The 25,042-nt window shown below is 36.0% G+C and overlaps 1 protein-coding gene across 1 annotated transcript in view; it reads right to left on the bottom strand.

The window, feature by feature from the left end:
• The window catches only part of CTNNA3 (catenin (cadherin-associated protein), alpha 3), a 2,453,748-nt gene that overhangs the window by 942,727 nt on the left and 1,485,979 nt on the right, over positions 1–25,042 (bottom strand). The window contains exon 10 of the mRNA XM_006889022.1: positions 3,500–3,592. Within this exon, the coding sequence (XP_006889084.1) occupies positions 3,500–3,592 (93 nt within the window). The remainder of the gene's footprint in view (positions 1–3,499; positions 3,593–25,042) is intronic.

Raw genomic sequence — 25,042 nt, 5'->3', positions numbered from 1 at the left:
CAACTTAAGAAATGCTACCTTTTTTAGAATATCTATATTGGAGATATTATTCCCACTATCTGTTAGGTCACCTTTTTTGGAATGGGAATAAATAAGGGTCTCTTCCAGTCAGTTGGCCAACCTGGTAAGCACATTTAAGACAGCATCTCCTTGTTCAAATGCATCAATAGGTATTCTATCAACTCCTGGGACTTTATTTTTTACCAGTTCCTTCAGAGTAGCTTGAACTTCCTCCTTCATCACCATTGCCTCTTGGTCATATGTTGTTTCATGAAACTCTTCTGTGTCAGCCAATTCTTTTTGGTACAATAACTCTGTATACTCCTTCCATCTTCTTTTAATGTTTCCTGAATCATTCAATATTCTGCCCATAGCATCCTTAAGAATTGCAACTGGTGGCTTGAATTTGTTCTCTAGTTCCCTCAGCTTAAGAAATACTGAGTGGGTTTGGCCCTTTTGATTTTCCAACTCCAGCTCCTTGCATGTTTCATTATAATATTTCACCTTGTCTTACCGAGCTGCCCTTTGAAATCTTCTTCAGATGCTTAACTTCTTGGTTTCTTCCCTTTGCTTTGGCTTCTCAGTGCTGTAGTGCAATATTCAGAAACTCTTATGACATCTATTTTGGTGTTTTCTTCATTTTTCTTTCGAAAGATCTTTTGCATTCTTCATGAACAATATTCTTGATATATTCCCACAGCACGTCTGGTTTAAGTCATTCAGTGTTAGTTTCTCCTTAGAGGCGAGAATTTTGAAGCTCTGTCTCACATACTTTGGGCACATGGCCAGGATGGACTGATTCTTGGAGAAGGACATCATGCTTAAAAGAGTGGAGGAACAGCACAGGAGAGAAAGACCCCGGATGAAATGGATTGATGCAATAACTGCGGCAATGGGGGGGGGGGTTGGTGTGTCAGAATTCTGAGGCTGTACATAGGGTCACTACAGGTCGCAGATGACTCGATGGCACCTAACAACAACAATAATAGTAGGGAACCTGATAACATTATGTATGTGTGTGTGAATTCATTTTTACCTCTTATGATCCTTATGGTTTTGGAGCATTACTTAATCCTAGGTGTCTGATCCACGTTGAGTTGATTGTTATGTATGTTGTGAGATGTGGATCCTGTTTCAGTTTTCTGCTGGTAGGTGTACAGTTTTGCCAGCACCATTTGTTGAAATGGTTGTTGTTTCTCCATTTAATAGGTTTTCATTTCTTGTCAAATACCAATGACTATAGGCAGATGGGTTAATATCTGGGTTCTCAATTCTTTTCTATTGGTCTATGTGTCTGTCATTGCATCAACACCTTGATATTTTGGTTATGGCTGAGTAGTAAGTTTTGAATTCAGGAAACGCTATAACTTAACTCCCACTTAATTTTTATTTTTCAAAAGACCCGTTCTTATTCAGGATCTCTTCCCCAACCCACCACATAAACCTGCCAATTATCTTTTCTGTCTCTTTAAAAAATGAGTTTAGTATCACTATGGGAATTATCATTTTCACTATGCCCATCAGCAAATGAATTAATTGAGAAATTGCGGCATATTAACACAACTGTAAATAATATGAAACTCCAAGAAACAATGATTTTGTAAAATACACACAACATAGTAAAGTCCAGATAGCATTCTACTGAATGGACTAACTCAATCTTATAAGGACAAATACAGCATAATTTTTTTTTTTAAAATAGAAGGACAACTAGTAAGATGTGTATAAATGTCCAAAAGGAAAAGTGGTGGAAAAGGGTGATGGGTTGAAATTTCTAGCATAGTAGAATTTATTTGGTGAAGGGGTGTGTGTGTTAATAATAGGAAGATTCAATGAGAACTCAAAATGATAGAATAATAAGAGGCATAAATCAGTAACAACTAATTATATAAAATAATAAAATATAGTTTATATGAATATATGAAACAAAATGCAAATAAAAGATTATGTAGATCATATTTTGAATGAATGAGCATAACGCATATGAATGATTGTATCAATCAAATGTAAACAAAAGATTATTAAACCCCAATGTACATGAATGAAACCAATGTAAATGAATTATTGCATGCAAACAATTTAAAACAGGGAAATAAAGAATTCCATCTTGGCTATGGTGACTTTTTGATGTCTTTTAAAAATCAAAGTGACTAAATACTAGGAAGTATTATTTATCATAGTTCCTTTTTCTTTAAAAGATGATTTAAGATGATGTTCTATTTGTTGTTCAATACTTCTAGTTATCTAGAAATAATTTCCTAAAAGCTTTTTGCTGTTGGTAGTTTAAGAAAGTTCTGAATTCCTCTTAAGATTGCAGCATATCTAGACTTTTTCTCAAACCCATGAACCTCTTTTATAAAAATAAACAAATAAATACGCCAACTCCTTTCAAATCATTTGATATTTCAAAATAATAATGATGAAAATAGACAAAACCAGTTGGACTAAATTTTGCTTTGATTTCAAACTATATTATTCCATTAGCAAATTCCAGCAAAGTTCTTTAGGAAATGCCATGCTTTGCCTCTACAGACTCTTTTTGATAATCGGCAATAATGTATGAACCAGGGCACACTGAATATATACATAATGGTAGGAAGTTGTGTCTTATAAAGACATGAAACACAAACTATTACTCATAATAACTCCCATATTTATTGAAAAATAGCTCATTGATCAATTTTTTTAAATGTGGGTGGTTTTAAAAAAATCTTTTGGCATTTAATATTATGAAATTACACTTGAAAACATTCTGTCAAATTTTATATCATATTTATTATCTTTTATTAAAAATCTCTAAAGTACTCCAAAGAAAAATAATTTATCAAAAGAAATGGATTTTATCATTTCAAATGGTAAAATCTTGCTTCAAGGCTTTCTATATCTTTATCAAGTTTCATCAGCATTCTGTTTTGCTGCCTTAAGCAACTACAGGTTCATAAATAAATACCTGCACACTACTTGGTTTTTACTAGTATTTTATTTATTTATAAAATGAAATAATTCCATTTCTAGATTCTTTTGAGTTACAGCATTATAAGATCTGTAATATAGATCAGATTGTTTTCATTTGAGTAGAAGATCATACACAACACAATGCCTTCCCTCTTTGCCTTCACTAGAGGTGAAAGAAATAAGACAGGTGGATGTATTAAGTCCACTTGATTATCATTACCCAGTGTGTCTTCGAAAATTTTTGGACTACTTAAAGTAGGTTAACTGAAACTACCATCAAATCTTTCAGAATTATGTAAAAAAGGAGAGGAATAAAACACAGGAAAGATTAAACAGCAATCTTAGGGCACTTCACTCTTGTTTTCTTAAAATAGATTATAAAAATACATTCCAAATGTATAAAAGTATGCAGAATTGTGTGTGTGTGTGTGTTTATACGTGTGTGTGTGTGCATTATGTAAACTATTTGTGTATACTAAATAAAATAATATTAAACATTATATATAAATAGATCATTTGTATAAATATTCTAGTGCTTTCTTACCTGTGGACATAAGGTTTCTAGGTGATTGGCTGCAGTCTTGACAATCTTAATTCCATCTTCATTTGTTGACATGGAACAAGCAAGATTTGCCACCTCAAATTCAATACAAAAAAATGGAAATTATTTCACATAATCAAGGAAATACAAAAAAGTATGTGTTTGTTGGCTTAGGCAAGTGAGAGCATGTATGAATTCATTAAGGATCTCAATGGCAAGAAGTTTATAAATATAACTGGTTTAAAGCTTACGGCATTTTTAAAAGAATTTAGTTATTTCAAAGAAATAACAAAAGACCCTGGAGAATTGCTTAAAACAAAAGAGAAAACTGATGAATGAATCAGTAAACTCTACAGTCTCTTGGTATCAACATCTATAAGAAGCTAACTGTAACAATTTCCCAAGAGATAAGGGGGAAAGGCTTATCTGTGGAGTGAATGCTAATAGGATCTTGGAATCTCGGATGACTATGGTTTAAGTTTGTAATTGTTTTATGATTTCACAGAGGTCTATTACACATACTAAGTTACATTAAACAAGACAATATCTTTATTCATATTTTATTCAGCATAAAATATACTACGACTTCAAACAAATAAGAGATAATTAAATTTCTCTTCCTATCCTTGATTTTTCACTACAACTTTTTGGGTAGTTTGATATTGCAGCAGCTGATTTGACTAAAATGTCAGTGTCATCGAAATTTCTTTATTTATCCTTGCTTTTGAGCTGTCCAATATTTACAAATACATTACCTATATCATGAAAGAGCTATGCAAAAAAAGCTTGGGATTCATTTTAGCTTGACCTCACTCTTACTCAATTTTCTTGTTAACATAGTGACTTTGTACTTAAGCAGTATTTTCTCTTACCTACAAAATACCACATAGCTTACAGTGATGACTGCAAAGGACTGTTTTTATGACAATATTGGGGTTTTTTTTTCAATTTTTTTCTAATGCATCTGTTAATTACTATATATTTCTAACATAGCTGTTTTTAAAACTAAAACCCCCCAAAAATGTTTCTTGCTGAGAAATTGCACATTAGCACCAGTAATGAAAAGGAACAAACATATCTTAAGATCACTAGCTGAAGAGTTTCACAACATATTACATAAATGGGCTTATGCTCTTTTGGGATTTTTTACGCTATCACTTTTAATACATCAACGGCAAGCAACTCCCTGGTTTGCATTTACATATAATGAAATAACAGTCATACATTATTTAACTTCAGAAAGGTATTGTTCGCTTTATTAATGTACATGGAAATGGCTTCCTTGAAAAGGTCTTTTGTTGGCTTGAAGGTCACAATACCTCAACTTTCATATCTGACACATAATTAGTGCATTTGTGAATTATTTGAAAAGGGCAGTTGTTTCTATGGCCCTCTTTTTCCACCCCGCCCCCCCAAACCACACTCACCAAAAGTGAAACTCAGCAGTCTAATTGTTTTAATGCATCTTATATAAAAATGTGCACTGCACTTGCAGGAAATATCTACCGACAAGTGTGAGCACTATTGAGTTTCATTTAAAATTATAATTTCTATCTTCAATCCTTTGGTCAAATCACAAGAATGATACAAAATGTAAAACTGCGGAGGGCCACATGTAGACAATTTTTTTCAAATAATATCTTCTTTCTCTTCATAAAATTCCAGTTTTGGACATAGGACGGTTCCCATATTTAATATAAACCTATCCAGTGGCTAAAATAAAATAGAAAGCATTCTAAGCACAAAGTCTCTCTTTTTGTATTCTTACTGTTGTTACTGTGCTTGGAAGAATCGGAACCGACCCACAGCTTACCATCCAGCGGTTTTTCAGAGGCAGAAATTTGTAATAGAAAGTTCAATTTTTTTTTTTGCAAAACTGCCAAGTGCAATTGTAACACAAAACTATTTTCTGTCAATTACTAACCATCTTAAGGTTCTTTCAGGCTTCATTTATGCAGTTCCGTCATGTGCCAAAACTTCCTACTACCAGAACTATTCTGGGTCAGATAAACTTCTAAGATAATAAAAGTTTAGGCTTGCTGTATTTTAGTACTAATTTTTACTAGCATGGCAAAAATTATGAAATCATGAGTTTTCTTTGACAAACTAAATAATTAAGTGACAGAAATAAATTTGTGACAATGTTTTCCAAAGTTATATCAATGTGTGAGTGAAAACCAAAGTTCCTCTAGCAAGAATGATTTCTCAAATCTTTGAGTTCTGTAGTACTCAAACACATCCTTAGCACAGCATGAAGGCAATGCCATACTAGTAGTCAGGGAAAGTAGTGTAAATACTTCCTGTTGTGAAATCTGACATCCTAAACTAACAAAGAGATATTTCAAAATTGGTATAACATTTTATTATTCAAAATATCCTTTTGGGGTCTTTTTATCCACTGAGAGAAAGGGAGATTTTTCAATCAAACAGACTTCAGGTTGAAACTGACTCCCACAGTCAATAAGCTTGAATGGAGTTAACTTAAAAACTCATTGAGTCAATTCATAGAAAATTCCATCAAGTTTTCAAGGCTGTTAAGTACATGGGAGCAGGCATCCCAGCTTTCTCATCTAGAACTTTGATGAATTCAGTCTTCAGGAGAAGTCTAGTCCTTGTGTCACAGCCAACTCAGTATGGACTATACCACCAGAGCTTCATTTTTTATTATAAATAAGATAGAAACTTCTCTGATTGTGTTTTTGTCACCCATAGAAAGAACATCTGTCTGCCTCCTGAGAGTGCTTCGAGGTTTAAATAAGGAAACAGTATAATATCTAGTGAAAAAATAAAATGTAAAATGTATGATATCTAGTTTCCTTCACCATATATTAATTCCTTTCAGCTCATTACTTTGTTTTCTTTTGGGTTAAAACAAAACAAAACAAAAACAAACAAAGCAAAACCAACCAATTGTGATTTTAATGGGAGTTTACAGAAAGGTTGGATTTTTAATATTTCATTGTTGCACATTTCCCTCCCATTCCCCTCTTCCCCCTCCCCCAGTCCAGACTACAATGCCATCTTGTTCCAAATTGTTGTCTTGTGAATAATATCTAGTCATATTTTCCTTTCAGCAAGTTCTTCCTCTCACATGTTCCATTGCAGTGCTCATTATCTATCTATTCTTTTCTTCCCTCAATCCCCTATGTCAATCCTATTTTATAACAGCAGTGTTATGCAGTATTGATCCTTTTGTGACTGATATTTTATTCAGCATAGTGTCTTCCAGATTTAGCTATGTTGTATAGTGTTTTACAAGTCCTTGTTTTTCAATGGTATATAATATTCCATGTGTGAATGTACCAAATTTTTATATTCATTTGTTTGTTGTTGGGCACTTGGGCTGCTTTCATCTCTTTGCTGTTGTGAATAATTCAGCAATAAGCACGAGTGTAATTGCATCTGAGTCATGGCTCTGTTTCCTTAGGGTATATTCCTAGTAGTGGAATTGCTGGGTCAAGTGGTATTTCTATTTGCAACTTTTGGAGAAAGAGTCATATAGCCTTTCGTAGTGATTGCACCATTTTACACTCCCACCAACAGTGAATAAGTGTTCCAATTTCTCTGCAACCTCGCCAGCATATGATGTTTGCTATTCTTACTGGGATGAGATGCTATCTCATAATTGTTTTGATTTGCATCTCTCTTAGAGCTAGGTATTTTGAACGTTTCTTCATGTGTTTGCCATCTGAATGTCTTCTTTGGTGAAATGTCTGTTCATATCTTGTGCTCATTTTTCAATTGCATTATTTACCTTTATCTTGCTGTGGTGCTCAAGTACTTTATAAATTCTAGGAAAATGCACAAACAATCTGAATAAAAGATGAAACAAACAACATCATAACAGAACCAAGTAAAATAAAAAGACTAACAATGGAATATTGTGAAAAGCTATAGTCAAATACAAAAACCTAGAAGAAATGAACAAATAGTTAGAAATTCATAATCTATCTAAACTGATACCAACAGAAATTGAACACCTGAACAGACCCATTACAAAGAAAGAAATTGGAAAGTTAATACAACTTCCAGTCAAAAAAAGCCCTGGACCAGATGGTTTTACAAGTAAATTTTATCAAACATTCAGAGAAGAATTGTCACCAATTCTACATAAACTATTTCAGAAAATAGAAAAAGATGGAATTTTTCCACACTCATTCTATGAAGCAAACATATCCTTGAGACCAAAACCAGGTAAAGACACTAGTAAAATAGTAAACTATAGGCCAATATCTCTCATGAACATAGATGCAAAAAATCCTGAATAAAATTTTGGCCAATAGAATCCAAAGATGCATCAATAACATAATTCACCATGACCAAGTGGGATTCATAACAAGTATGCAAGAATGGTTAAACATAAAAAAACCAATCAGTGTAATTCATTACATTAACAAAGCAAAGAACAAGAACCACATGATCCTATCAAATGATGCAGAAAAGGCCTTTGGCAAAATTCAACACCGTTTTTTATTGAAACACTCAGTAAAATAGGATTAGACGCAAATTTCTTCAACATAGTAAAAAGTGTATATGCAAGCCAGAGAGCTAACATTGTTCTCAATGGAGAGAGATTAATGGCTTTCCCCTTGAGAACAGGAACTAGGCAAGGATGCCCACTATCACCTCTCCTTTTCAATATGGTATTGGATGTCTTAGCGATAGCAATAAGGCAAGAGAAGAAAATAAGAGGTATTCAAATTGGCAAAGAGGTAAAAATATCTCTCCATGCAGATGATATGATAGTATACCTAGAAAACCCTAAAGACTCACCAACAAAACTACTGGACATAATTGACTAATTCAGCAAAGTGGCAGGATACAAGATCAACATAGAAAAATCAATTGGATTTCTTTATAGTGACAAAGAAAATACATAACTGGAGCTAAGCAAAACAATACCCTTCACAATAGCTAATCACAAGATTAAATACTTGGGAGTAAATCTATTCCTAACTTTTTGAGAAAGCTTCAGATGCCTTCCATAGTGATCGTATCATTTTACATTCCCACCATCAGTGAATAAGTTCTAATCTCTCCACAACCAGATCAACATTTGTTATTTGTTGCTCTGTTGAATTTCACTATTGTTGTTTTGTTGGAATGATAGCTCATAGCTGTTTTCTGTTTGCATTGGGGTATAAATGAGAAAACACTAATACTAATTATGCATTTAAAGCTATTGAATCTAAAGAAATGCAATAGAATTTTTAACTTTACAGATACAAACTCAAAGACATTCAGAGGCCTTGCATTACTTCAAATATAAAGGCTACCTACCACAAAATGCTTGGGTGGGGTGGGGTGGTGATGGAACTCTTAAGGCATATATGGATGTGTATGTGTGTGCCATATCAAAAGTCGCTAAAATGAAATGAAATGGAAAACAATTACTTCATTGGCCAAATATATTGCTGTTGTTGATTGTCATCAAGTTGAGCACTACTCATAGCGACCCTATGAACAAAAGCCCTGAAGATTTCTATAACTATTGTCATTTAACAAAGTTCATAGAGTTTCCAGAGGCATGTTATTTAGGAAGTGGTTGCCACTCCTGTTTCCAAACCTGTCTTAAACAGAGAGCTCCACCCAACATTGTCCATCATGGGTAGTCATTATGGCATTTGACCCCCCAATGACATATAGTTCAGCATCACAGCAACCCCAAGTTACCTGAGTACAGCATATTAACAGAAGAGTGTGACACCACTTAGAAGAATGTTTCTTCAAAATATAATAGCAACCAACTTTAAATACAATGGCCCTCCCCGAAGTCTTGTTGCCTCTAAACAAGAGGCTTAAATAAAAAAAACAACCAATATGTTTTAACTCATAGGTGACCAATTTATGACCGTAACTTCAATTGTACTAGTAGAAAAATAAAGTAAAAAAAATTCCACCAACTAACCGGTCTAATTACAGGAAGAAGAGTATCAGGGCTATATGTGTGTTCTTTATGTTATTCTGAATTAAAGAATTGACAGAAGTTTACACATTGAAACCATTGATCAGAATCATTTTTTATAATGTTATGTCTTAGTAAAGTTCAAGGTAACATAATCCAAACCCACCTCACTACTGTTCCCCATCAGATTTCCAAGGCTGTAAATCGCAACTGGAGGAGACTGATCATGTTTCTCTAGCAGAGTTGTTGGTAGATTTAAATTTCCAGAGATACAAAGACTTTTGGATAGCACCACAACGCATTACAGACTATAGCACCAGGTCTCCTTAAGTCCAAGATAAGTCAAGTCTAGATTATTCTACATAAATTGTATTAAGAAACTGAGGGATAGAGGACATTGAGACTGTTAACAATTTCCACTTGTTTGGCTCCACTATCAACACCAGCAGTCAGGAAATGAAGGTACTAATTGCATTGGGAAAATCTGTTGTCAAGGACCTCTCCAGAGTGCTAAAGAGCAGTGATGTCAGTTTAGAGACCAAGATGTGCCTGATCTAGGCCATGGACTTTGTAAGTACTTGCTGTGCATAAGAGAGCTGGACAATCACTAAAGATTACAAAGAAGGATCAATGCCTCTTACTTGTACTGCTGGTGAAAAATGTTGAACATTCATGAACTGTCAAGACAGCAAACAGGTTTGTCCTGAAGAGGGTGAAATCAAACTGATCCTTGGAGGCAAGGATTAGGAATCTCTATTTTATATATTTTAGGCATGCTGCCAGGAGGGACCAGTCCTTGGAGAAGGATACAATATTTGGAAGAGTGGAAGGTCAGCACCAGAGAGGAAGACCATGATTTGGTAGATTGATCCAGTTACTCGAGTAATGGGGGTAGAGTGTGTAAGAGATAGTGAGATTGTCTCAGGATAGCACAGATTTCCAAGCTATTGTGCATAGGGTCACTATGACTCAATGGCAACTCAATGGTACATAACAGCAAAAAATTGTTTAAAAAGCAGAATATGTAGTATATACTTTTCATTTTTACAAAAGACTTATTTTTATCCTTAAAATAATTATGAATTCTATATCTAAAGTATTTCAAAAAAGAAATATAAGATAATCCAATAGCCAAAGTAAACCCTTCAAACAGAACCATAGTGGTATGATGACAAGAGGTGTGTTAAGTTCCCCATTAGTACTTGTGTCATGCGCTTCCCTTCTTTTCATCTGTTCTTATATGCCATATGCTTCATACTAGGCCCTGTAACCCTGGTTGAACCAAATGTCCCATCTTACTTGTTAAAACAGATAAATAGAACTGTAGGTGACAAATTAATTAACTAATTCATGTTTTATTATACTATTGCTGTTTTTCTCCACTTCCTAATTATAATAGATTATTAAATTGAAGGTCCATATTTCAATTTTTTTAACTTTTTGTTAGCTTTTCTGTTTGATGAACTGTGGTATTTTTATTCAGACATGTATAGAATATTGTATCCCTCACTTCCTACCCATAGCCATTGGTGAGAAATCCAAAATCTCCATCTCATAGAATCTTGGGAGATTGTTGTTGTTATGTGCCATCAAGTGGCTTGCAACTTATAGTGACCCTATGTACAACAGCCCTGAACTCTGTTTTATCCTATGCCAAACTTGTTGTCTCTGATACACCTACTCTCAATATCCTAGTCGCTGAATCAATCCATTTCATCAAGGGTCTTCATCTCTTGCACTGTCCCTCTACCCTTCCAAGTACGATGTCCCTCTCTAAGGACTAGACCCTCCTTGAAACATGACCAAAGTATATCAGATAAAGCCTCAGAATCTTTGCCTCCTAAGAGCAGCCTGGTTTCAGGCTCCTGAGTATGAACCTGTTTGTTCTCCTGGAAGTCCATAGTGTATTCAATAGTCTTCTCCAGCACTGTAGCTCAAAGGCATTAATTCTCTTTATATCATCCATAGTCATTGTCCAGCTTTCTGATGTTATGTAGATGACACACCCTGTTTGCTGAAACTGAAGAGAACCTGAAGCACTTGCAAGGTCAAGGACTGCAACCTTAAGTATGAATTGAAGCTTAACATCAAGAAAACTAAGATTCTCAGCACTGGGCTGATTGGCAACATCACGATAGACAGTGAAGGAATTGAGATTGTTAACAGATTCAGTTTTCTTTGCTCCACAATCAATACTCTTGGTAGCAGCAGCCAGGAAATCAAAAGAAAAATTGCATTGCAAAAGTCAAAGACCTCTTCAGAGTATTGTAGAGCAGCGATAACAGTCTAGAGACTATGTTGCACCTCATCCAGGCCATAGTCTTCACGATTACTTGCTTGATAGATTAGAGAGTTCTATTCCTCACCATCAAAAAAGGTCAGAGGGATGGATACCCTTAGTCCAAAAATATATGTCACAGATGGAGTATTAGAAGCAGTAATAATAGAATGATAGAATTTTGCACAATCAATGACTTATTCACTGCAAATACATTTTTTAAGACATATAAACACAGGCTATACACATGGATCTCACCTGATGGTATGCATAGGACTCAGATCAATTACATTTGTTGAAAGAATTGCTGGAGAAGATCAATATCAGCTGTTAAAACTAGGTTAGGTGCTGATTGTGGAACAGACCACCAACTACTCATATGCAAGTTCAAGCTGAAGCTAAGGAAAATTAAATAAAGTCCACAGGAACCAAAATTTGAACTTAAGTCTATCCCACCTGAATTTCAAAACCACCTCAGGAACAGATTTGAGGCCTTGGACATTAATGAGTGAAGACCGGATTAGCTGTGAGAAGATATCAAGAATAACATCCAGGAAGAATGCAAAAGCTAATTACAAAGGCAAAGAAGGAGAAAAGATCAAGATAGATATGAGAAAAAACTCTAAATATTGCTCTGGAGCACCGAGAAGCCAAAGCAAAGGGAAGAAATCAAGATATAAAGGAGTTGAATAGAAGATTTCAGAGGGCAGCAAGGGAAGACAAAGTATTGCAATGAATTGTGCAAGTAGCTGGAGTCAAAATCAAAAGGGCCAGATTCAGCATTTCTTAAGCTGAGGGGACTGAAGAACAAATCAAACCTTGAGTTGCAATACTTAATTATGCTTTGGGCAGAATATTAAATGATAAGGGAAGCATTAAAAGAAGATGGAAAGAGAATACAGATTCATTGTACCAAAAGGAATTGGTGGACACAGAAGAATTTCATGAAACACATATGAACAAGAGCCTGTGGTGATAAAGATAGTTCAAGGTGCTTTGAAAGAATTGGGAAAAAAATGCCCCAGGAATTGATGGCATACTGATTAACATATTTAAAAAAACAGATGCTGTCCTAGATGTGTTCACCAAGTTGTGCCCAGAAATCTAGAGGACAACCACCTGGCCTACTGGCTGGAAGAGATCTATATTTGTTCCCATTTCAAAGAAAGGTGATCCAACAGAGTGAGGAAATTATCGAACAATATCATTGATATCACATGCAAGGAATATTCTTCTGAAGATCATCCAAAAATGACTGGAACAGCACATCAGCAGAGTACTGCTTGAAGTGTGGGCTGGATTTAGAAGAGGCCATGGCACTAGGGATATTATAGTTAATGTCAGATGGATCTTGGCTGAAAGCAGAGAATACCAGAAGAATGTCTATCTGTGTTTCATTGACTATGCAAAAACATTTGACTGTGTGGATCACAACAAACTGTGGCTGACTCTTAGAAAAATGGGAATCCCAGAACATTTGATTTCACTTATGTGAAAATATGTGGACCAGGAGGCAGTCATCAGAACAGAACAAGGAAACACGGCATGGTTCAAAATTGGGAGGAGTGTGCATCAAGGTTGTGTCCTATCTCCATATCTTTTCAATCTATATGCAGAACAGATTATCCTGGAGGCTAGGCTCTATGAGAAGTGTGGCATCAGGATTGGAGGTAGACTCACCAACAGTCTATGTTATGAAGATGATACAACTGTGCTTACTGAAACTGAGGAGGTCCTGAAACGCTTACTGCAGAAGGTCAAGGACTGCAGTTGTCTATATGGATTGAAGTTCAACGTCAAGAAAACAAAGATTCTCACTACTGGGCCAATTGGCAGCATCATGATGGATGATGAAGAGGTTGAGATTGTAGACAGCTTCAGTTTGCTTAACTCTATAATCAACACTCTTGGTAACTGCAGCCAGGAAATTAAAAGACAAATTGCATTTGCAAAGTCTACTGTCAGAGACCTCTCCAAGGTACTGAAGAGCAAAGATATCAGTCTGGAGATGAAGGTGTGCCTGATACAGGCCATCGTCATTGCCATTACTTGCTATGCATCAGAGAGCTGGACAATGACTAGATGATAGAAGGACAGTTGATGCCTGTGAGCTGTGGAGCTGCAGAAGAATATTGAATATACCATGGACTGCTAGGAGAACAAACAAGTTCATCCTGAGAGGGTGAAACCAAGCTGCTCCTTGGAGACAAGGATTTTGAAGCTCTATCTGACATACTTTGGACATGTTGCAAGGCGGGATCAGTCCTTGAAGAGGCACATCCTACTTGAGAGGGTGGAGGGACAGCACAGGAGGGGAAGACCTTCCATGAGATAGATTGATTCTGTCACTGGGGTAATGAAGATACGTGTGTCAGTGACAATAAGATTAGCAAGAAAAGATAGAGCAGGGTTTAAGGCTGTTGTACATCGGGCCACTATGAGTCACAAGTGACTCAATGGCACATAACAACAACAAAGAGATATATAATGATTGAGAAACTTTTCCCAAAACTCAAACCAGGGTTGTGACTCATAACTACCCTCTGTTGAGTTTCAGATGTCATAAACTGTAAAGTCAAGAGAATTTCATTCTCTCCCTTTTTGTTGTTGTTGTTAGTTACTGTTGAATTGGGTATGATTTACAGTGGCTGTATGAACAATAAATCTAAATCCTGTCGTATGCTGTATCATTCTCACTATCTCAGAGATGCTTGAGCCCATTGCTGCAATCACTGTGCCAATTCATCTTGTTGAAGAACTTCCTCTATTTTCCTGACCCTCCACCTTTCCAAGCACGATATTCTTTTCAAAGGAATAGCCTCTCTTTGCAACATACCCAATACATGTGAGATAAAGTTTTGCCAGCCTTGTCTCCAGGAGGCACTCTGGCTGCACCACACCCAAAACGTATGTTTTTTCTTTTGTCAGTCCATGTTGGAGTTCTTCTCCAGCACTACAACTCAAAGGAACCAATTCTTTTTCTGTCATCCTTATTGATTGTCCAGCTATCAGATGCAAGAAAGTGATTGAAAAGACTATGGCCTAAATCAGGCATACATTTGTCTTTAAATTGACATCGTTGCTTCTCAGTAATTTGGAAAGGTCCTTGACAGTGGATTTTCCCAATGATCTCCTGATTGTTGGTGCCAAGGAAGTTGATTGTGGATCTAATTAAGATGAAATCAGAGATCGTTTCAATCTTTTTTCTCCATCTATCATGATTTGCATGAGAAGCTGCAATCAGCACCACCAGAATTCTGAAATCAAAGTATTATACTTTGGACTTTACTCTGCATTTCATCATTATTTTGTCTTAATCGGATAAAGACATTCTATTTTCAAAACAATAAAAACCATAGCATGCTGTATTTTAGTATTTCAATACCAAACTTTATCTGAGATCCCAGAAGCACACAGTCATTTTAGACAACTAAAATGGTACCATTGCTAGTAATAAATTCAGTATTTGGACAGCTGTTCATCATGAATCATCCAGCCTGTCACTAAGGAGTTCCTACATAGATATTGTACCTGTAATATGATTTCTCTAAAGTTGAAGTAAACTTTGATGCTGAGTGAAATTTCCATTTTCACACATTCATGTTATATATAGTTCACATAGTCAGTTGAACTATCACATCATTGTATATCCTAGTCTTAGATGAGGCAAAAAAATATCTACTGCCTCACATTCATTTATCTTCCTCCCCACCAGATGGTCATACAATTCCCAAGTAAACACTTTGAGAAAAAAGATAATTTACTGTTTTGCAGAATAATATGTTCTCAGTGAAAGACAGTTCAAAGTTATAAAATTATTCATTTTTTTTCTTATAATGAGGTGAAATAATTCTCTCCACAACTTTCTTAGGTTGGTCATAGAATATAGTATGTCAAATGGCTTTACCAGCAGAAATAATGTTGAAATAATCTTCAATTTAGGAATAAGTCTTCAATTTAGGAATAAGGGAGCTAATAAGATGAAGAGAACCAGCAGGAATAGCTGTTTAATTCCTTTCTCTCAAGAGATTCTAATAAATTAAGTATATATTAATAAGAGATAGGCATATATTATGTGATTAGATTTTTCAGAGTCCACCCAATGATTTTGATATACTGTCTCCCACATACCGAATTCTGGGTGTCCAAGGTTTTATCATTCATATGTCTTTCCTAGTCAATTATTAACTGTTTATTTTGTGTTGAAGTATTTGTTGTACCAAGGAGAGAGAATTAGGATGAGATACAAGTCACACCATACTAGTGGTTTGTATAAGCGCATGGGACCTCAGAATTAGGCTCTTTCTCATTTAGAATGGCCAGCTGAATTGAGTCTGGCCCGTTGCTTACCAGTCTCTGCACCACAAAGCCTGCATCATCCACAGTGACCATCCAGCTAAGCCATAATGGACAGTGTACAGGATTCTGGCCCATCACTTGCCAGTTTCTGCAAGACCAGCCTGCCTATCTATCACCACTTGAGTCACTCCCCGTAGGGTCTGAGTCTCTGGAAGACTTTCCAGCAAACAACCAAACCTAAGGGATGTAGAGGAGCTAGAGAACTGAACAAAAAGAGAAGTTGATAATGTCAGAAATCATGAACTTATACAGCAGATCAAGCATTTGGGACAACATTGACTCAAACCTTTTTTGTTGTTGTTGTAGTTGTTGTTCTTTTTAACACTTCTTATTAATCTTAGCAGAACAAATTATAAGTATACCAACTCATGGTTAAAACTTAGTCCCTGGTTTATTTACTTGTTAAACTTGGCTAAATCTAAGAAGAACTATTCTAATATTTACTGTAGAAATTAGAAAATCATAACAAAGTCTTTACAAAAATGAAATAAAAAACAAAGAAAACCCCCACATAAAACAGGAACAAGAAACAATGTCCTAAGATAGTAGCTTTCAGGTAAAGTTTTAAGATCTGAATACCCAGGAAATAAGGAGATCAAATGTTGGACATACACATAGCCTTCACTGCAGAGTCTACTCCTCCTTTTGATAATAACATCCAGATTTCCCTTTTGAAAATCCATCTGCCCTCCTCTAACTCACTGGTGGACGGTTTTGGTATAATTGTTAACCAAAGATCTTAGTTCACCTGGGCACCACTTTCTTGTGCCTACATTCCTGACAAAATCTCATTCTTGCCTTATCTGAGCCACCTTTATTTATTTATTTATTTATCTATTTATTTATTTATTTTTACTTCAGGTATACACACAGTATTTTATTACCTTGATATGTTGTTGTTGTTGTTATGTGCTGTTGAATTGAAACAGACTCATAGCTGACCCTTCAGCAAGTTTTCTGAGGTTATAAATCACATGGAAGAATACTGCCTATCTTTCTTCCTAGGAGTAGTTAGTGGGTTGAACTATTAACCTTTGGGTTGACAGCACAATCTCACCCACTAGATAAACAGAATTCTCAATCTTATTATAAGGCTTGATATACCTTATATTGTACTTCAAGATGGATCTAGAAATGGCTTTTCTAACTATGAAACAACCCCATTTTTCCTCACTTTTTCATCTCCAGAGTAATATATCATATGATCATCAGACTCAAAATGCCCCATGCCAGTCTATATCATCTCACCAATGCCTAATATATCAATATTTATGCGTTCCATTTCTTCTTTAACACTATCTAATTTTCCTACATTCATGGTTCTCATATTCCATATTCCAATCACTAGTGTGTCCTTACAACTGTATCTCTTCCTTTGTATTTCCATACTCATTTGGCCATTCTGTCATTCTACGTGTGTTCTGTTGTACATAGGGTTTTCAGAGGCCTGCTATTTCAGAAGTGGATGGCCAATCTTTCTTCCTAGTGTGTCTTAATCTGAATGTTTAGATTTAGAGAAGTATCCAACAAAAATCAGAGACAAAGAAGAAGAAATAGAAGATTTCTACCAATGTTAACAGTCTGAAATTGATTGAACATGCAATCAAGATGCATTGATAATAATGGGTGACTGTAATGCAAAAGTTTGGAACAAAGAAGAAGATTCAGTAGTTGGAAAACATGGACTCGGTGACAGAGATGGAGCTGGAGATAGAATGATTGAATTTTGCACAATCAATGACTTATTCCTCAAAAACACATTTTTTGAGACATAAACGCAAGTTATACACATGGATCTCACCTGAATGTATGCATATGAATAAGATCGTTTACATCTACAGAAATAACCACTGGAGAAGCTGATTATCAACCAGGAGCTGATTGTGGAACAGACCACCAACTGCTCATATGCAAGTTCAAGCTGAAGCTGAGGAAAATTAAACCGAATCAATGGGAACTAAAATATGACTTTGAGTCTATCTCATCTGTATTTCTGAACCATCTCAAGAACAGGTTTGAGGCCTTGAACATGAATGAGAGAAAACCAGATGAGTTGTGGGAGGATATCAAGGGTATCATCCAAGAAGAGTGAAAACATTCATTACAAAGACAGAGGAGGAAGAAAAGACCAAAATGGATGTCAGAAGAAACTCTGAATATTGCACTGGAGTGCAGAGAAGCCAAAACACAAGGGATAATTCAAGATACTGATGAGCTGAACAGAAGATTTCAAAAGACAGTGCGGGATGACAAAGTAAAATATTACAATAAACTGTGCAAGGAGCTGGAGTCAGAAAATCAAAAGGGCCGAACTTGCTCAGCATTACTTAAGTTCAAGGAACTGAAGAACAAATTCAAACCTCGAGTTGCTATTATCGAGAATCCTTTAGGTAGAATATTAAATGATCCAGGAAGTATTAAAAGAAGATGGAAAAAATATACTGAGTTACTGTATCAAAAGGAATTGGCAGACACAGAAGAATTTAATGAAATAACATATGAGCAACAGCCTATGGTGATGAAGGAAGAGGTCAAGCTGCTTTGAAGGAACTAGCAAAAAATAAAGCCCCAGAAATAGATGGTATACCAATTGACATATTTCAGCTGACAGATGCTGCCCTGGATGTGCTTACCAAGCTGTGTCAAGAAATCTAGAGAACAACCACGTGGCCAACTGACTGGAAGAGATCTATATTTGTTCCCATTCCAAAGAAAGGTGACCCAACAGAGTGTGGAAACTATAGAACAATATCGTTGATTTCACATGCAAGCAAGATTCTACTGAAGATTATCCAAAAATGACTGGAACAGCACATCAGCAGAGAACAGCCAGAAGTCCAGGCTGCGTTTAGAAGGGGTCGTGATACTAGGGATACTGTAGCTGACATTAGATGGATCTTGACTGAAAGCAGAGAGTACCAGTAGAATGTCTATCTGTGCTTCATTGATCATGCAAAGGCGTTTGAATGTGTGGACCATAACAAACTGTGGCTGACTCTGAGAAGAATGGGAATTTCAGAACACTTGATTGTGCTAATGTGAAACCTGTACTTGGACCAAGATGCAGTCATCAGAACAGAGGAAGGAAACACTGCATGGTTCAAAATTGGGAAGGGCATACTTCCGGGATGTGACCTGGCTCCATAACTTTTCAACCTGTATGCCGAACAGATCATCCAGGAGGCTGGGCTGCATGAGGAGAAATGTGGCATCAGATTTGGTGGAAGATCTATCAACAATCTGCGTTATGCAGATGACACAAACCTGCTTGCTGAAACTGAGGAGGACCTGAAGTGCTTGCTGCAGAGGGTCAAGGACTGCAGCCTTCAATATGGATTGAGGTTCAATGTCAAGAAGACAAAGATTCTCACCACTGGACCAATTGGCAGCATCAGGATGAATGGTGAAGAGATTGAGATTGTTCACAGCTTTAGTCTGCTTGGTTCCACAATCAACACTCTTGGCACTAGCAGCCAGGAAATTAAAAGACATATTGTGATGGGAAAGTCTGCTGTTAGGGACCTCTCAAAAGTACTGAAGAGCAGTGGTGTCTCTCTGGAGACTAAGATGCATCTGATACAGACCATGGTCTTTGCTATCACTTGCTATGCATCAGAAAGTCGGACAATGACTAGGGAGGATAGGAGAATTGATGCCTTTGAGCTTTGGTGCTGGAGAAGAGTATTGTGGGTACCAGGGACTGCTAAGAAAACAGATTTATCCTAGAGAGGGTTAAACCAGGTGACTTCTTGTAGGCAAGGATTCTGAGGCTTCGTCTGACATATTTTGGTCATGTTGTAAGGAGAGACCGGTCCTTGGAGACGGACATCATGCTTGGGAGGGTGGAGGGCAGGCGCAGCAGGGGAAGGCCCTCTAGGAGGTGGATTGATTCAGTGACTGGGATAATCAGGATGGGTGTGTAGGAGACATGAGATTATCACAGGACAGAGCAGATTTTAGGGCTGTCGTACATAGGTTCCCTATGAGTCGCAAGTGACTCGACGGCACATAACAACAACAATACTTTATATTGAACAATAATCTTTTTTTACTACCTAAACAAATTAAAGTTGTTCTTTTCTACTTGCAAAAAAAGATTCCTAACTCATTTTAGTATTTAAGCCCAACTCACAAATCAACAATATCTTTCATTTCAGATAATTACTTTAAGCAAAGTTATATCTGAAAACAAAGAACTATCCATATTCCAAAGGAAGACACTATTGAATCACATTTCGGCTATTGAATGTAGACAACTCGAATGTCCTAGTGTCAGGGACAAATAAGGAGAAGAAGGCATTAATTTTGGATCTGGCAAACATAGCTCTATGTATTTGTACTTACTTACCTTTGAAATTCTAACCACTTACTCTATGTTAGAAGATTTTATTTAACAAGTAAAAAAGAAAATAATTTGCTTTTCATATTTTTCTTAAGGCAAGTTTTATTTATTCTCTCTGAAAATCATCCATTAAATCTTTCAGGTAATAACTATATCTCAAAGTCTGGCTCAAATATTTAATCCTCCACAAAGACTTCTCATATGTTCAGTATCAGAAGTCACTCCTCCTCTTCTCCCCATTCCACAATTAGACAGTTACATATCTTCCTTCTTTAGTTTCCTTTACAGATCTCTGAACTTCTTGGTTGTTTTAAAAAGAAAAAACTTGCTTTGTAAAAATTTTTCCATCATGCACACTATCCAGAATATAGTAAATATTCAATGCATGCAAATAAAACAATTCTTCTCTGTCCATCTGGATACTGAATCATCATGAATAAAGCAGATTTCTATTCTCCCTGAAACAAACAGATTTCAGTAACTTGCATATTTTAGGGTCTTAATATAGCTTCCCTTAGATAGAAAAAAAATGTCTTCAATTATCTACAGTATGACCATAAATATAAGCATCATTATTTTAGGTTACAGAGGAAGAACACCTGAATATAAACCCTTTTTGTCATTAAACTGAATTACCCTGGGTGTATCAGTTTGATTGTAGATGAAGTAAGTCTGGAAAATATCCGTATTAAAGATTCAGACAAAAGCAGGCAAACTTTGGATGAGGAAGTAAACACAATCTTGCTTAAGCAGTTTATTTTTGTTTTGTTTATATATAAAAGAAAATTAGGCTTCTTTCTAAATTTAAAAAGAAGTGAATACTGAAAAAGCTTTATGAAGTAGTATGAAGAAAAAAAGGAGGGATCTGTACCCTTTAGTCACATTGATGTAAGATTATGCAAAATACAATGTAATAATCCACCTCACAAATAAAAGTGATGCTGGAGATGAGTCTTGAACATCCATGGACTGCCAAGTAAAGAAATAGGTATGTCTTGGAGAGTGTGAGACCAAATTTCTACTTGGAGCCTAGGATTTTGAAGCTCCATCTCACATACTTTGGGCATGTGGCCAGAAGGGACCAATCTTTGGAGAAGGACATCATGCTTGGAAATGTGGAGGGATAATGCAGGAGAGGTTGGTGTGTTGGACTTAGAGAGACTGGGTTAGGACAGTGCAGGCTTCAGAGCTGTAGTACACAGGGTCACTATGGGTTTCAGGCAACAACAAGAAGGAGCTTAAAGTTGTTGGGAATTATCAAGAGTTATTCTTGATTTCTTTGTTTTAAAAATCTTTGAGATATTAAAGTAGAAATAACCAGCCATACTCCAAAGTGCAATAAAGAGGAAGTTAAAGAGAAATACTAACTAGGAAGGCACTGGTTTATATATAATTGGAAGTTATTTTGTTGGTGGTGTTTTATTTTAGTGTTGTTGCTTTTATTTAGTGCCACCAAGTTGACTGTATCAAAATTGCATTAAGATCTCATGTATGATAGAACAAAATATTATTTGATTTTGAGTCATTTCTACAATATGTTTTGTGCTAAAGTCCTTTATTGTAGTCACTGTCAATCTATCTCATTGAGAGTCTTCCTCTGGCTTATCCTCTTCTTTACCAAACATGATTTCTTTCTGGGACTTTCTCTGCTGATACTATGTCTAAAGTATGTCAAATCTCATCCTTGCTTCTAAGGTTTTTTGCTTAATCCTTGCTTGGGTTAGCCACATTGTAGTGTTCAAGTGACATTTTTGCTCTTAAATACTTAAAAGAGATCTTTGGTAGCATATTTGTCCAATATGATAACTTTTGCCTTCTTTTCCAGGCATGACACTGATATCTTATTTCCCCAAGATCCAGCCTCTCCTGACAGCACGTCAAAAACGTGTGAGACAAAGTATCCCAGTCATACTTTTAAGAAGCCGAATGTTTGCACTTTCTCCAAGACAAATTTGCTCATTTCCTGGAAGACTGTAACATATTTAAGTTTCTTCACCAAAACTACAATTCAAAGGCATCAAATATTTGGTCTTATTCATGCTCCAATTTTCACAGGCATATGAAGTAATGGAAAATATGATGGTTTGAGTTAGACACATCTTAGTCTTTGAACTTGCATTCTTACTCTTTAAAACTTTAAAGAGTTGCCAAATGCAACATGTATTTCGACTTCTTGACTGCTACTATGAGAACGGTTCATTGTGGTTTCAAGTAATATGAAATCATTTACTATTTCCATGTTTTCTTCATTTAGCGTGATATTGCCTATTGGCCCAGTGCTAGAAACTTTTGTTTTCTAAATGATGAGCAATAATCTGCATTAAAGAACGCAGTATTTTATCTTAACAAGTGAATATTTCATATCCCTTCACTTTCTGCAAGCAAAGTTATGTTATGTGCATAACATATGTTGTTGATGAGTTCTATTCTAATCCAGACTTCACATTATTCACCTAGTAAAGCTTCTTGAATTATTTACTCAGTATATAAAATGAGTAAGTATGGAGGAAAGATAAAACCAGATGAAACCCTTCCTTGATTTTAAATCGTACAGTATTGTGTATTGTTTGACAATTTCCACATATTGTTGGCACACCTTTTCTTGGCATGTGCAAAAATATAGATCTCTTCTAGTGAGTTGACCAGTTATCTGGCTTCTAAGTATCTTTGTATAGATGTGTAATCATGTCCAGCACTGCGTCTATTTGTTGAAGCATCTCAGTTGGTATTCTGTCACTTTGTAAATCCATGTTTATTGGTAATGTCTTCATTGCAACTTGACTTTTTTCCCTCAGTAACAGTTCTTGATTATATGCTAACTCCTGAAAATATTTGGCATCAGTCAGTTTTTGGTGACTTGTTGTGTTCCTTTTATCTTCTTTTGTTAGTTCCCATGTCATTAAATATTTTCCCCATGGTATCTTTCAATATTGCATTTAAGATACTTTTCTTTAGTTGTGTCAGCTTGAGAAAAGCAGAGAATAATCTTCCATTTTAGTTTTACACTCTAGGACTGTACATGTTTCATTTTAATACTTTGTCTTTTCCAGCTTTCTTTTCAAATTGTCTGTTAAGCTCTTCTTTATTTCCTCCTTTGGCTTTGACATCTGTGTGTTGTAAAACAAGCTTCAGAATCAGTTCTGATATTTAACTTAGCTATTTGTTCTTTTCCTTTTGTTTTCTCCCTGCATGATACCCTTGATTTCATCCCACAAATTATTTGGTCAATTAGCATTCAACTCATCAAATATATTTCTGAGATAGTCTCTAAATTTATTTTTAATACATTCAAGGTCATACATGTGCTCTTATGAACTTGTTTTAATTCTCTTTAAATTCAACTGGAACTTGGAAATAAGCAATTAATAGTCCATTCCACTGAGGCCTTTTAGTCTTATTGTTACTGATAATATTAAAAGTTTCAAACACCTCTTTCTATTTATGTAGTAATTTTAATTCCTGTTCATTCCATCCATTGAAGTACACATGAAGAATAGTTATTTATAGAGATGTAGATGTATAGGTTTTATTTTACAAAAAGATATTTTCAATTAATAAGTGGCCTTTAAAAATTCAATCATGCAGTAAGTATCCTATCTTCTTTTATCATCATTTTTGTGTTGTTACTGTTGTTGTTATGTGCCATCGAGTCGTTTGCGACTCATAATGACTCTATGTTCGAGCCCTAAAAACTGCTCTATCCTGTGCCAACATCACTGTCTCTAACACTTCTATTCCCACCACCCCAATCACTGAATTGATCCATCTCATTGAGAGTCTTCCTCTCTTGTGATGTTCCTCCACCCTCCCAAATATGATGTCCCTCTCCAAGGACCAGTCCCTCCTTGCAACATGCCCGAAGTATGTCAGACAAAGCTTGAGAATCCTGCCTCCAAGAAGCAGCCCACACCAGGTTAAACCTGTCTATTCTCCAAGCAGCCATGGTATATTCAGCACTCTTCTCCAGCACCACAGCTCAAAGGCATCAATTCTTTTTCTATCCTCTCTAGTCACTGTCTAGTTCTCTGACACTGCATGCTATTGCAAAGAATATAGCCAGTATCAGGCTCACCTTAGTCTCTAGCCTGGCATCATTGCACTTCAGCACTCTGGAGAGATCCCTGATAGATGACTTTCCTAATGCAATTTGTCTCCTGATTTCCTGGTTGCTGAACCAAGACTGTTGATTGTAGAGCCAAGCAAATTGAAGCTGTTAATAATTTCAGTCTCTTCACCATCCATAATGATGCTGCCAACTGGCCCAGTGGTATTTTTGGTTTTTTTATTTTGAGTTTCAATCCATATTGAAGACTGTTGTCCTTTATCATTTGCAGCAAGTGCTTCAGGTCCACCTAAGTTTCAGCAGAGTTGTGCCACCTGCATAACACAGGTTGTTGATGAATCTTCCTCAAATCCTGATGCCACATTCCTCCTTGTACACATTATCTGCTCTGCATACAGATTGAAAAGGTATGCAGACAGAATACATCCCTGGCAGACACCCTTTCTAATTTTGAACCATGCAGTGTCTTCTTCCACTTCTGACGACTGCCTCTTGGTTCAAGTATAGCTTTCGCATAAGCACAATCAAATGTTCTGGGATTCCCATTCTTCTCAGAGTCAACCAGTTTATTGTGATCTACACAGTCAAAAGCCTTTGCA

The sequence above is a fragment of the Elephantulus edwardii genome, unplaced genomic scaffold (genome assembly GCF_000299155.1).
Source record: "Elephantulus edwardii isolate Elephantulus edwardi_28Jun2011 unplaced genomic scaffold, EleEdw1.0 scaffold00074, whole genome shotgun sequence".
Taxonomy (NCBI): domain Eukaryota; kingdom Metazoa; phylum Chordata; class Mammalia; order Macroscelidea; family Macroscelididae; genus Elephantulus; species Elephantulus edwardii.
Note: the sequence above shows the minus strand (reverse complement) of the source record. Positions and strands in the feature narration are given on the sequence as shown.